Source organism: Bombina bombina, chromosome 1 (genome assembly GCF_027579735.1).
Source record: "Bombina bombina isolate aBomBom1 chromosome 1, aBomBom1.pri, whole genome shotgun sequence".
In the NCBI taxonomy this organism is placed as follows: domain Eukaryota; kingdom Metazoa; phylum Chordata; class Amphibia; order Anura; family Bombinatoridae; genus Bombina; species Bombina bombina.
In genome coordinates this window covers 326594110-326606732 of record NC_069499.1, presented here as the reverse complement: position 1 = coordinate 326606732, position 12623 = coordinate 326594110, and the positions used below count along the sequence as shown (strand labels likewise).

At 37.9% G+C, this 12623-nt stretch overlaps 1 protein-coding gene across 1 annotated transcript in view; it reads left to right on the top strand.

Annotated features, from left to right (window-relative positions):
• ERCC3 (ERCC excision repair 3, TFIIH core complex helicase subunit) overlaps window positions 1-12623 on the top strand; it is a gene marked incomplete in the record, with an annotated part of 196538 nt that overhangs the window by 33391 nt on the left and 150524 nt on the right. Inside the window, 1 exon segment of the mRNA XM_053698101.1 lies at window positions 5069-5253. Coding sequence (XP_053554076.1) covers window positions 5069-5253 — 185 coding nt within the window.

Below are 12623 nucleotides of genomic sequence, written 5' to 3'. Positions count from 1 at the left end.
AGGGTCAGGATTCGTAGGATTTTGTCTTTTCTCCAGGAAGGTTTGGAGAAGGGTTTGTCAGTCAGTACCCGGAAGGGTCACTTTTTTCCCTGCATTTTCTTTTTTGCTACATAAGCGTCTGGTGGACGTGCCTGATGTGCAACCTTATTGTCAGGCCTTGGTCAGAAACAGGCCTGTGTTTAAGCTGTTGCTCCTCCTTGGAGCTTTAACCTTGTTTTTATAGTTTTGCATCAGGCTCCATTTGAGCCTTTGCATTCCATCGATATTCAGTTGATATCTTGGAAGTCTTTGTTTCTTATTGCTATCTCTTCTGCTCGAGAGTCTCGGACCTCTCTGCTTTGCAGTGTTATTTGCCTTATCTTATTTTTCATGCTGATAAGGTGGTTCTTCGTACTAAGTTAGGAATTTGTGGTTCCTTCACTATGTCCTAATCCTTCTTCTCATGAGGATCGTTTGTTGCACAATTTAGTTGTGTGTTCTTTTAATTTCTATCTACAGGCAAATAAGGATTTTCGCCAGTCTTCTGCCCTATTTGTTTGTTTCTCTGGGAAACGTAAAGTCAGAAAGCTACTGCTACTTATCTTCCTTTCTGGTTGAGAAGTGTAATCGTTTGGTTTATGAGACTGCTGGGCAGCAGCCTCCTGAGAGAATTATGACTCATTCCACGAGAGCGGTTTCCTATTCTTGGGCTTTCGTAATTGAGGTTTCTGTGGATCGGATTTGCAAGGCGGCAACTTGGTCCTCTTTTCATACTTTTTCCATACTTTTTCCAAATTTGATACTTTTGCCTTGACTGAGGTTTCTTGTGGAAGAAAGGTTCTTCAAGCAGTGGTGCCTTCTGTTTAGGTCTGCCTGTCTTGTCCGTCGCTAATCATCTGTGTCCTCTAGCTTGGGTATTGGTTCCCAACAGTAAATGATTAAGCCGTGGACACACCATATCTTAGGAAAGAAAACAAAATGTATGCTTACCTGATAAAATTTCTTTCTTTCCGGATATGGTGAGTCCACGGCCCCGCCCTTTCTTTCAAGTTATTTTTGTCTAAACCTCAGGCACCTCTACACCTTGTGTTACTCTTTTTTTCTCCATTTCCCTTCGGTCGAATGACTGGGGGTTTTGGGAAGGGAAGTGATACTTAACAGTTTGACTGTGGTGATCTTTGCCTCCTCCTGCTGGCCAGGAGTGATATTCCCAACAGTAAATGATGAAGCCGTGGACTCACCATATCTGGAAATAAATTTAGCAGGTAAGCATACATTTTGTTTTTCATATAACTGCATGTAATAGACACTACTATAAAGAAAAATATGCACAGATACTGATCTAAAAATCCAGTACAAAACCTTTTAAAAACTTACTTGGAAGCTCCCAGTTTAGCATTGTTGATGAGGTAATCTGGAACACCTACTGAAAGGGGCTGGGTAAACAAACAGAGCACACACTTCCCACCTCCCCCTTCCCTGCATATGAAAAGACAGGTAACATAAACAGGAGCCTGCAGGAGTCTGTAAACTCATGTATACATCTGGCACTGTGGGGCTTGGTTAGGAGTCTGAAAATCAAGCACAATGTTCTTGAAAAATAACACACACACACACACACACACACACAGGTGGCCCTCAGTTTACAACGGTTCAATTTACACCGTTTCAGAATAACAACCTTTTTTTCCTGTCATGTGACTGCTATTGAAAAGCAATGAGAAGCAGTGCATTTATTAAAATAGCCAGTAGGTGGAGCTGTCCGCTTGTGTTGCAGCAAAGCAAGCTGAAATTAATCAGTTTAACCAGACCTGAGCTATCGAGCAGATTTCAAAGGAACAAGATCTTCCTGTCTATAAATCAGTCCAGATTGGAATGCATAGAAAAAACTGTTTGCAGAAAAATGCAAGTGAAGTCTGTGTTGTGTGATTTTATTAGGTTTATAATGCTGTTTAGCAAATGTTTTTGTTCATTTAACTTAGTTTAATTATATATTCTGTGTTGTGTGATTATTTTATTAGGTTTATATTGCTGTATAGCATTTAAAGTCTTCATTTCAAAGCTTTAAAAATAATGTATTAGGTGTTACTTATAACAATTTTGAGAGGGGCCTGGAACCTATCACCCTCACTTCCCATTGACTTACATTATGAACTGGGTTTCGATTTACAACCATTCCTTCTGGAACCTAACCCCGGGGTAAACTGAGGGCTACCTGTATTAGTAAAAATACACCTCTAGAGCATTAGTGTACCAGTATACATATGATGCTATACTTTATGTAATTAAAGAGTTTTTAATGTTACATCTCATAGGTAAATACTAAAATATATTAAATGGACAGGAAATCCCAAAATGATCTTTCATAATTTGGATAGAACATACAATTTTAAACAACTTTCCAATTTACTTCTATTATCAAATTTGCTTCATTCTCTTGTTATCTTTTGCTGATGGAGCAGCATTGCACTACTGGCAGCTAGCTGAAGACATCTAGTTAGCCAGTCACAAGAGACAAATGTGTGCAGGCACCAATTAGCTATTTATGTGTAGTGTGATAGGAGCGCCTAAAGGTGGATTCCTGCTGCTAAAAAAGTTCTTCCCTCAAAGAGAACTAAATGGTGGATAAGAAGAAAAAATGGGGTTTATTTAGCAGCGCTAAAAAAAGCTAGGAAATGATGATACCAATCTAATTTATGTTTTATACAATCTATTTTATTTAAAAATTCTTATAACACATAAAAACAACAGCAAATGCTTTTCCTAATTAATAAAGGGACGTCTCCCTTATACAACACTTATAAAAACAGACTAGAACCATATAATCCTAGAATTTCAGGTATAAAGGAATTAATTCTATAGATAACATATGGCAAGCAACAAATTTCTAAGATAAATGGTGAATTAAATATTTAAAAGGCACAAATGTATCAATCCTAATAGCTTTACAGTTCTTCAGTAACAAATTCAGTTATAAAGTTACACAGTTACTTTCCTTGGACATATAATTGGCTCAGGTGTGCTGGATAGTTAAAAAGGCAAAAAACAGCCAATATTCTGATTTAGGTGCCAAAGCAATCGTGGTTAATGGAAATGGTTAATTTAACAGATGAATACCTTGATGTCTTTAAAGTTCAGTTTGCGTGTTTTAAAAAACGTAGTGCAAATTAGTGTAGAGGTACCTTAATCTGTCCTGGTTGCAACCGCTGATTATCTTCACTGTGAGGGATTCACAGACTGTTTGTTCCTGGTGCTTCTGATAAGTCACCTGACCTTCTCTTTGATTCAGAGGTCAGGGGTGATGATCCGTTCTGGTGATGTAGTTATCCTTTTTTTTGTTTTCCTTTCTTCTTATAGCCCAAATATTGTTTTCATCTGGGTTCCCTCAGACTTCTTAAGGTTTGAAGAAATCTTTGGTCAGTGTTTAGCAGTAACACCGTATTCCCTGAAGTTACCAAAGGTAGATTTTAACTTGCAGGGTCAGGAGAAAAGTTTAAAGTTGCAGGGTCACACAGCTTTGTGACAGTAGTAAATGAAGTTTAGTAGAGTGTAGCAGGTCCCATTCAACGCGTTTCACCCTTCTGGGCTTTATCAAGAATTAGCTACTAGCTCCCACTAGTGTAGGATATGTGCGTATTGTTTTTCAGCAAGAGATACCAAGAAACAAAGCACATTTGAAAATTGAAGTGAATTTAAAAGTGTCTTAAAATTACATGTTCTATCTGAATTAGGAAAGTTAAATTTTGACTTTCCTATCCCTTTAAGCCCCATTTTCAGTAGTAGGTTCATATAAAATCTAACATTTAGATCTAGAACCCCCCCCCCATGCAGCAATCAGCGGCAATAATTTTCATATAACTGTATGTAATAGACACTACTATAATGTGCCCAGATACTGATCTAAAAATCCAGTATAAAGCCTTTTAAAAACTTAATTAGAAGCTCCCAGTTTAGCATGGTTAATTAGGTAGTCTGGAACACCTACTGAAAGGGGCTGAGTAAACAAAAAGAGCAGACACTGCCCACCTCCCCCCTTCCCTGCATATGAAATGACAGAACATAAACAGGAGTCTGCAGGAGTCTGTAGACTTGTGTATACATCTGGCACTGTGGGGCTTGGTTAGGATTCTGAAAATCAGCACAATGTTCTTAAAAAATAAGCAAAGCAATGCATTTTTATAAAAATACCCCCAGATGGGCTATATAAATGGATCATCTACAAAACATTTATGCACAGAAAAATCTAGTGTACAATGTCCCTTTAACTCCTTGTGCAGATCCACTCCAAACAATCTTCTTTTTATTGAACTTTTTGAAACTTATTTTTTCACAGACAATCATGATTCATTCATCTGGAATGACTGAAAAGCCCTGCTCTCAGGCAATTGGTCATGCCAAAGCAGTGGCTGGGGTTGCACTAGCAATTACTTGTGCAATCTTAAATTCCGACAGCCAGTGCTGGTCCAAAAGGCATGTGGACACGATCTGTTTATGAAAACCTTGTCCTAACGCATTACAATAAATCATGTTATACTTTCACTAAATACTACTAGTTCAATGTGATTGTGCTTCCTTAGACCTTCCCTCCATCTGGCTCAGCTTTATTATTGACCCAGCAGTACTGGTATGGTTTCATGAGAGTGAAGAAAAAACATGATTCATATTTATCAATAAATCAAATTCAAAGTTCAAACTTGAAGAATAATTTTTTGAATGCTTGGCAGACATTTTTGGTTTGTAGAATTATTTCAGGGGTCAAACGCCTTTCTCCTTCCCTTCTTTAAATAGTTCATGTATAGCCAATAAAATACCTTAGGCAGGAAGTGGCACCGCCCAGACATCTGAGATGTTTTTCTACCTACTCAGTTTTTAAAAAACTATATACCTACCATTACTGATAAGGATCTGATTTGTTGGTGGTTAAAAATCTTGCTTTACATATTTATAGGTTGTGTTTAAGTTGGCATTTAATGTTTTTTTGGTTTCCAATGACACATCTTTCAATGAACCAGAGGTTGTTTTTTTTTTTTTGTTTGTTTTTTTAAATGGCAAATATTGCAAAACATCAAAAATGAATTTTCTTTTTCAGCTAAAATGTTCCGAAGAGTATTGACCATAGTTCAAGCACACTGCAAAGTGGGGCTAACAGCCACGCTTGTTCGAGAAGATGACAAAATTGTTGATTTGAATTTTCTGATTGGTCCTAAACTATATGAAGCCAACTGGATGGAACTGCAAAATAATGGTTATATTGCAAAGGTGCAATGTGCAGAGGTAAGTAAAGTTTGTTTTATTTTTCCCAAGATGCAACCATTTTATTAGAACAAATGGCAGATTAAAAAATTGTGCCCTCGGTTCGTATCAGATTCAGTCCACGCAACCAATTCTAGTACTACAAAAACTTGTATGTAGAATTCAGAACTCTGCCTTACAGAGACCATGAGAGGTTGATGCTTCCATATGAGCAGAAATCAAAACCCCCACCTGACATAGGCCGGAAAGAGGGACTGCATTGTTCTTTTTAAAGATGTTAGTACTACCCTGGCAGAATCATCATTAGTTATATGAAACCCAAAAATGTTCTTTTTTGTTATTCAGACACAACATACAGTTTTTAAAAGTTTCCAGTTTACATCTTTTATCAAATTTGCTTTGTTCCTATGTTCTTTGTTGAAGAGATACCTAGGTAGGCGCCTGGAGCACTACATGGCAGGAAATAGTGCTGCCATCTAGTGCTCTTGCAAAACTGCCGCCATATAGTTCTCCAGACATGTGCACACTTCTGAGCTTACATTCCTGCTTTTCAACAAAAGATACAAAAAGAACAAAGAAATTGATAACAGAAGTAAATTAGAAAGTTGTTTAAAATTGCATGTTCTATCTAACTCATGAAAGGAAAATTTGGGGTTTCATGTCCGTTTAATCGCTAAATAGCAACTCCCTTAGACAGCTATAGCTTAATTTTTACAACATAACAAGATTTTGCCTGAACTAAGAAGAAAAAGCAATTTTTATTTTCCTAAATTCCTCAGTTGAATAAAATACATTCTCAGACAAAAGTTACTGTCAGCAGACGATCACTGATAAGTGTTCCATCGATCCTCAAAGCAGCCTTGGACAGGATGGAATACATTTCCACAAATGTAAAAAAAATACTAATCTATACTAAGAAAGAAAAACATATTTATTTGCTTCTCTAAAAACTAAATCTTCCCGCCAGACCTGGGAGTCCACAATGTAAAGGCACTTTTCAGTGCCGGTTTATTTTTTTTTCCCTAACACCCCACACCCGACAACTTTAGCCCCCAAAAAGTGCACTAGTTTTTTATGAAAAAAAAAATGCTACATTTTTTTTTCCATAAAAAAACTAAAAGACCCTATATTTTGGGGGCAATTGGGGCACTTTTAGAAAATTAACCAGAGATCTGATCTCTGGTTAATTTTCTGAAGCTAATTGCAATAGTAAACTTGCGGTAGCAATAACCAGCAGCTTAGCTGATCCACCCACCTATTGGCAGCTACCTGGGTGCAAATATGTAAATAATACTTCCAAATTAAATGCACTCACAGGACCTTTTGGGTGAAGAAATCTAAAATTTAATTAACGTTTCGGAGATGTACAAATCCCCTTCATCAGAACGACTCAATCATGTGAAAAGCAAAACGTTTATAGAGCCAACAATTAACCAACCTCATACAGTTCAAGTGGCGCCAAACAAACAGTGTTTGGAACACAAGCCTGCGTTCCAGCATATCATCAAACCGGAAGTAACTGTTCCCAACTTCCGGTCTGGGACTTGCATAGGTGTAAAAACAAAAACGGAGAGAATGACAAAAACATCAAAAACAGCAATATTATTGCAGATGTTAAACATATCATACATCCTTATACAAGTGTGTATAATGTAGTTTAAAGCATAAATACCAATGTGATCCGTATGTGCCTTACTAATAGAGGTTGCCATAGTAACCCCAATAAAAGGAGAGGAAACACAGAAAACCGGCTCATCTAATACCGCAGCATATTCGCAGGTGTTGCATATTATTTGCAACCTTACAGGGGTATGTGATAATGCATATTGAAATATAAGCTCTAATGGGGTCCATACCTGCCTTACTGATAGTGGTTATCGTAGTAACCTCAGACAAATACAAGGATGGGACCAAAGTAATCAAACACTCCCACATATTTATGTGCCAAATCAGTATTTAATTATGAATATATATATATATATATATATATATATATATATATATATATATATAGTGTTCCCAAATTTGCACTTTTCTATGAGATTGCTGATAACCAGTGTATAGTTATCATGGCAACAGTGTTAAGGCAGCAACTCATTTGTATAGTACTATCTGTGGTGATCATTTATTATAACCTGTGTGGATGTATCAACCCCTATTCTGGGGTATCTTGTGCATGTTATCCCAAAACCCAATAGTGTAACTAATACATTCGTAATTAAGATATATACATATGTACACACTCAAAATAGAACACCTAAATGTATCTCCAAATGGCATACATTTATATCCTCACTGAGCTCAGAAAACATTCCTTCTATAGTAGACAAAAAATAGTCTTTAGGCTAACATCTTTATAAGTGAACATCAGGGCGGACTATATTATTATCTTTTGACTTGATCCATCTCTCATTTTATATATTAGCTCACACAACAGTCTACAATCGCAGTAGTGGTTCTTAGGCGTCCTTTGTATTCTTTTATCATATGTGCTTTTCATGAGTGACCATGGGTTCCCATAATACTTAGCCACTATTCTGTGTAGCGATATTGATCAACTGGTATCCCAGTTGAAAATACAGATGGTGCCTTTCCACTGTATATCACTATCATTATTGTGGCATCCATATCCCATATGCACTCCAGGTATGTGACACATAGTGTTTTCCTCCTTCAGGATGGGTAAATCATCAGTTTCGGTGGGAGCCCTGCTCTAATCATGTTATAAGCTTATGATGTGTCCCAAAGGTACGATTAACTCCCGTTACCCAGCTATTGGGTCCAATCACCCAGTGACTCCCGGGAATGATGTCAGTCGTACCCACAGGTTTTTAAGGTGGCATATGTGTCATGTTACACAACACTACAACCTCCTTTAAGCATTCCGGGTATAGTAGACCTATTTACAGGGCAGAAGCACTCCAGGTATATACCACAAAAGGTCAAGAGCCTGAAATCAGGTGTTGAATTTAGTCCGCCCGGGTATACAGTTCCCAGTCTATATATCCTCTGGGCTTTGTGCACCAAGAGAGCTTTGTTCCTGTCACCACCTCGTTCCAGCTTCGGTATGTGGTCTATCAGGATGTATCTGATCGATTAGACTGATTGTGTCCTTTCTGCACAAAGTCGTGCAACCGGTTGGTCTGAGCTTCCCTTCTTCAATGCCTGGCGTATAGCAAATCTATGATTCGCCATTCATTCACGTAGTTACTTGTGTTTTGCCAACATAAAACCTTGAACATGGGCAAATTAGCATATATACCATGTGTGTGGTTTTACATGAGAGTGAGTGGCGGATCGTATACTTTGTTAGTGTGTGGGTGGTGAAACGTTCTGGTAGCAATGAGCCCATTGCAAGTAGTTCAACCCAGGCACTTGTAGCTGGTTTTTATATTCTCTTTAGATTTCTTAGAATAACTCAATTTTAGATTAGTCCCTCTTTTGTATCCAACCATCAGGTTGAGATTCTGTTTGAACCCCAATTTTGGATCAGAGGTCATCAGGGGCCAATATTATTTCACAATTTTGCCAGCATTAGAGGTGTTTGGGGATAAAGGGGTTACAAACATCAATCTATTCTCATTTTTTATGTGGCTTGCGTCTTTATTGATCAATTCTTCCTGTGTCAGGTTCTGTATATCTTGTATAGTGGTATTTAAAACTTGTTCCTTATAGCCCCTCTGTCAGAACTTTTGTTGTGTTACAGCTAGCTGGGAGACCCCTGTTTCCCTATCAGGGTTATTACGTATGGTACGTATCATTAGGGATTTAACAATTCCTTGCAGTAATGAGGGAGAATGGCAGCTGTCAGCCCTAAGTATGTAGTTCCTATCTGTGGGCTTACTATATACTGTGGTTCCCAGCTTACCTGAGATAAAGATGTTCAAGTCGAGGAAGTGTATCTGATGTGCCTCTGCTGTCAAATCTTACAGTGGTATCAGTCAAATTTATAATGTCAAACCATTTTCTAAGTGTGTCTTCCCCCCCCCCCCCCCCTCCAGATGAGGAAGACGTCGTTGATGTACCTCCAGTAAAAAGTTATAGCTGCATCATTTATGCCCCACAAATAGTTGTTCTCAAAGTGGGACATAAATATATTCGCATATGCAGGGGCCATGTTCGACCCCATGGCCATTCCTGCTATTTGGAAGTAAAAATCTTTTTTTTTAGTTTTTACTGTGGCAAAATTCTATCAAGGAAAGCAAGTACTCAACTGGTGGACCCGTGTATTTATCAGATTTTAAAAGATGTGTTTTAATAGCCTCTAATCCCACATTGTGTGGTATTATTGTATAGAGGCTATTAACGTCAAGAGTTACAAGCAGGTCACCTGGTTAGATATATGTACCTCCCTGAGTAATCTGATTAGGTCATTTGTATCCAGTATGAATGAGCAAGTTTCCCTAACCACTGGTTGTAACAGGACGTCAACATACTGTGCTACTGGCTGCAGTAACGATTAGACTGCTGACACAATAGGATGCCCTGGTGGGTGAATAAGGGTTTTGGGGATTGTGTACAGAATGGATATTCTCGGGTATGCTGACACAATTTAGGTTTAAATAAGAATTATTTTAGGTTTGAACAAAGATTCTACCTCCAAGTAGCAGGGACGGCGATGAGGTCGAATATGGCCCCATCCTACGCCAATATATTCATGTCCTACTTCGAGGATAGATATCTTTGGAGCACCAATGACAAATCTATTATCTTCTATCGAAGGTATATAGATGACGTTTTTGATTTGGAGAGGGGTCAGAGAAAGATTACTAACAAGGTTTGAGGCAATTAACAACACAAACCCTACAGTAAGACTTAAGATGACAGTGGATGGGAAACAGATACACTTCTTGTATCTTAGTATATACCTGTCTGGCAACACACTAGGAATGACTTTGTACAGTAAACAGACTGCCAGGAACTCAATCCTTAGGGCAGACAGCTGCCATCCTCTATCTTTACTTCGAGGCATAGTTAAATCACAAATGATTAGAGCAATCAGGAACAATTCAGAAAAAGAGTTAGGGGTCTCCCAGTTGGAAGGCGTAAGAGATAAATTTCTACAAAGGGGATACAGACCAAAATTTGTCAACTCTACTCTGGAAACCGTTCAAGAATTTACACAAGATGACCTGACCACACAGAGGGATAAAGTAGCTGACGAGAACAGGCTTATTCTTGCAACTACCTTTTCATTTAATACCACCAATGAAGGCAGAATTTTGAAAACACATTGGCCATTAGTGACCTCTGACCCAAAATTGGACTTCACACAAAATCTTAAACCCATGGTGGGATATAACGGACCCCAAACATTATCTAACGAGGCCCAGGGAGAACATAAAGGGAACGTATAAATGTTTGGGATGTACTGTGTGCAATGGGCTCATTGCAACCAAAATATTTCACCATCCCCATACAAACAACCAGTTTACAATAAGATATTCTCTATCATGCAATGCTACACGTTGTCTACCTGCTCTTCTGTCCATGTTCAAGTTTCTTTGTCGGAAAGACTAAAGGGACTATGCGGGAACGAATGGCTAACCATAGAGCAGCGAAAATGAATATAATCGCTGTTTCTAGATATATGGCATACAAATATCAATAATATGGTTTGGCATTACACTAAATATGCCTACCATGTACGTATGTATAGGTAGAATCCATGGAAAGGATCCTCTTGCCTAATGTATCACAGGGTATACCAGTCCTTTTCCTTGCATATAATATGCAGGAAGAAATATAATGTATATAGATATACACTAGATTGGGTAGGGTATGGTGATATATATTTAGATATTTCTAGTATGTTTATATACTGGACATGTTTTTGTGATTTAGCTGCAACAACAAGTTAGTTACTCCTTTTTGTTTTCACTATGTAAAATGTGAGGTAATACCTTGAGGGTGACATAGAGGTCCCCCCTCGATTTGTTTAACCTTTTAACGCCGTTATGCCGTTCTATTCCGTCATATTTACACTGGGCTTTAAAGCCGTTATGACGGAATAGAACGTCATATCAAACGGCTGTCCTGAAGCCTTCTGCGCTTCAAGGACTTGATCGCGGTCTGGAGGGCGTTCCTAGGGTTGTAGGGACGCCCCCCAGATGCGATCCAATAATTGAAATCTCGCGATCGTATGCACGATCGCGTAGTTTCAATTTGTCTACATCGGAACAGGTGTTCCGATGTAGACACTTTAACCCTGTCACGAAAGGGTTAATTTTTTAAGTTTTTTTTTTGAGGTTATGTGAAAAGAATACAACTTAAATGAAACACCATATCAGTAAAACAGACATAAATGGTACAGTTCAATTTAACAACTTCTGTATAGATATAAAGATAAAATCCTATGTATAAATAATCTTATAGGAAAAGCTAGAACCTCTTTTTCTATTTTATTTTGATATGAACTGAAATTAGCAAGTTGAATGGTCGCTTTTGGACCTGTAAGTTTAGAGTAGTTAGTAATTGGTATTGTAAACAATAATAAGAGTAAATATATAATTTTGCTGTGTAAATAATGTGGTAAAATATGCAGGTATAAATAGTTAGAGTATGGCATAGGCAAGAAAAGCCATATAGGTAGCCCTCCAACATTAGGAGGTATATTATGGGGGGGGGGAGGTGGTAAGTTAAATATGCGGAGTGAAATATATAGCTTAGTAGGCTTTTTTTTTTTTTCTGTATGTCTAGTTGGTAAGGTTTATGCGACTTATGTAGAATACCATGGGTAGGGAGATAAGAGTAACAGTGCAGGTCCAGCCTGCACTAGAAACCTATCCACTACTACTTTGGGACAGAGCTGCACATCACATCAAAGCCCCAGCAGGCTCAAAAATTAAACTATAGCACAAATTCTTAACTTCTATTTATATGGCTTTCGAGGTTATGCTGCAGAAAGGAAAGAAAACAAATATACATAGATAACCCAGTACAGCTAGTGGTATGTAAGGATTGAAGATAACCCCTTATATTAAAATGTAATTAATCATGTTACGCATGGCTCACCACCTCGGCCGCCGGCAGCGTCACCATACACCATATGATTATAATGGATCTATCATAGCCTGCTATGTAAGGTGATATTACTGACCAGATACACTTGTAACACATAATGAGTACCGCATAGAGCAGATACTAAAAACATATGAGCTCTATAAACAACACACCCTTATGCTATTTAGGTTGGCTACCATGGTAACGGATTGGTATCCTTGGTAACTGGTAAACACTGGTAGTATATAAACAGAAGAATGATTATCCTTTGCTCAGTTTTTTTAATAAACACACACATTTTGTTTGAGGCACATAGGAGGCACTAATAGATGATGTTGCTTGTCCAATTCGATTTTGTTGTTACTTTTCATATCTTTATTTTTTATTGG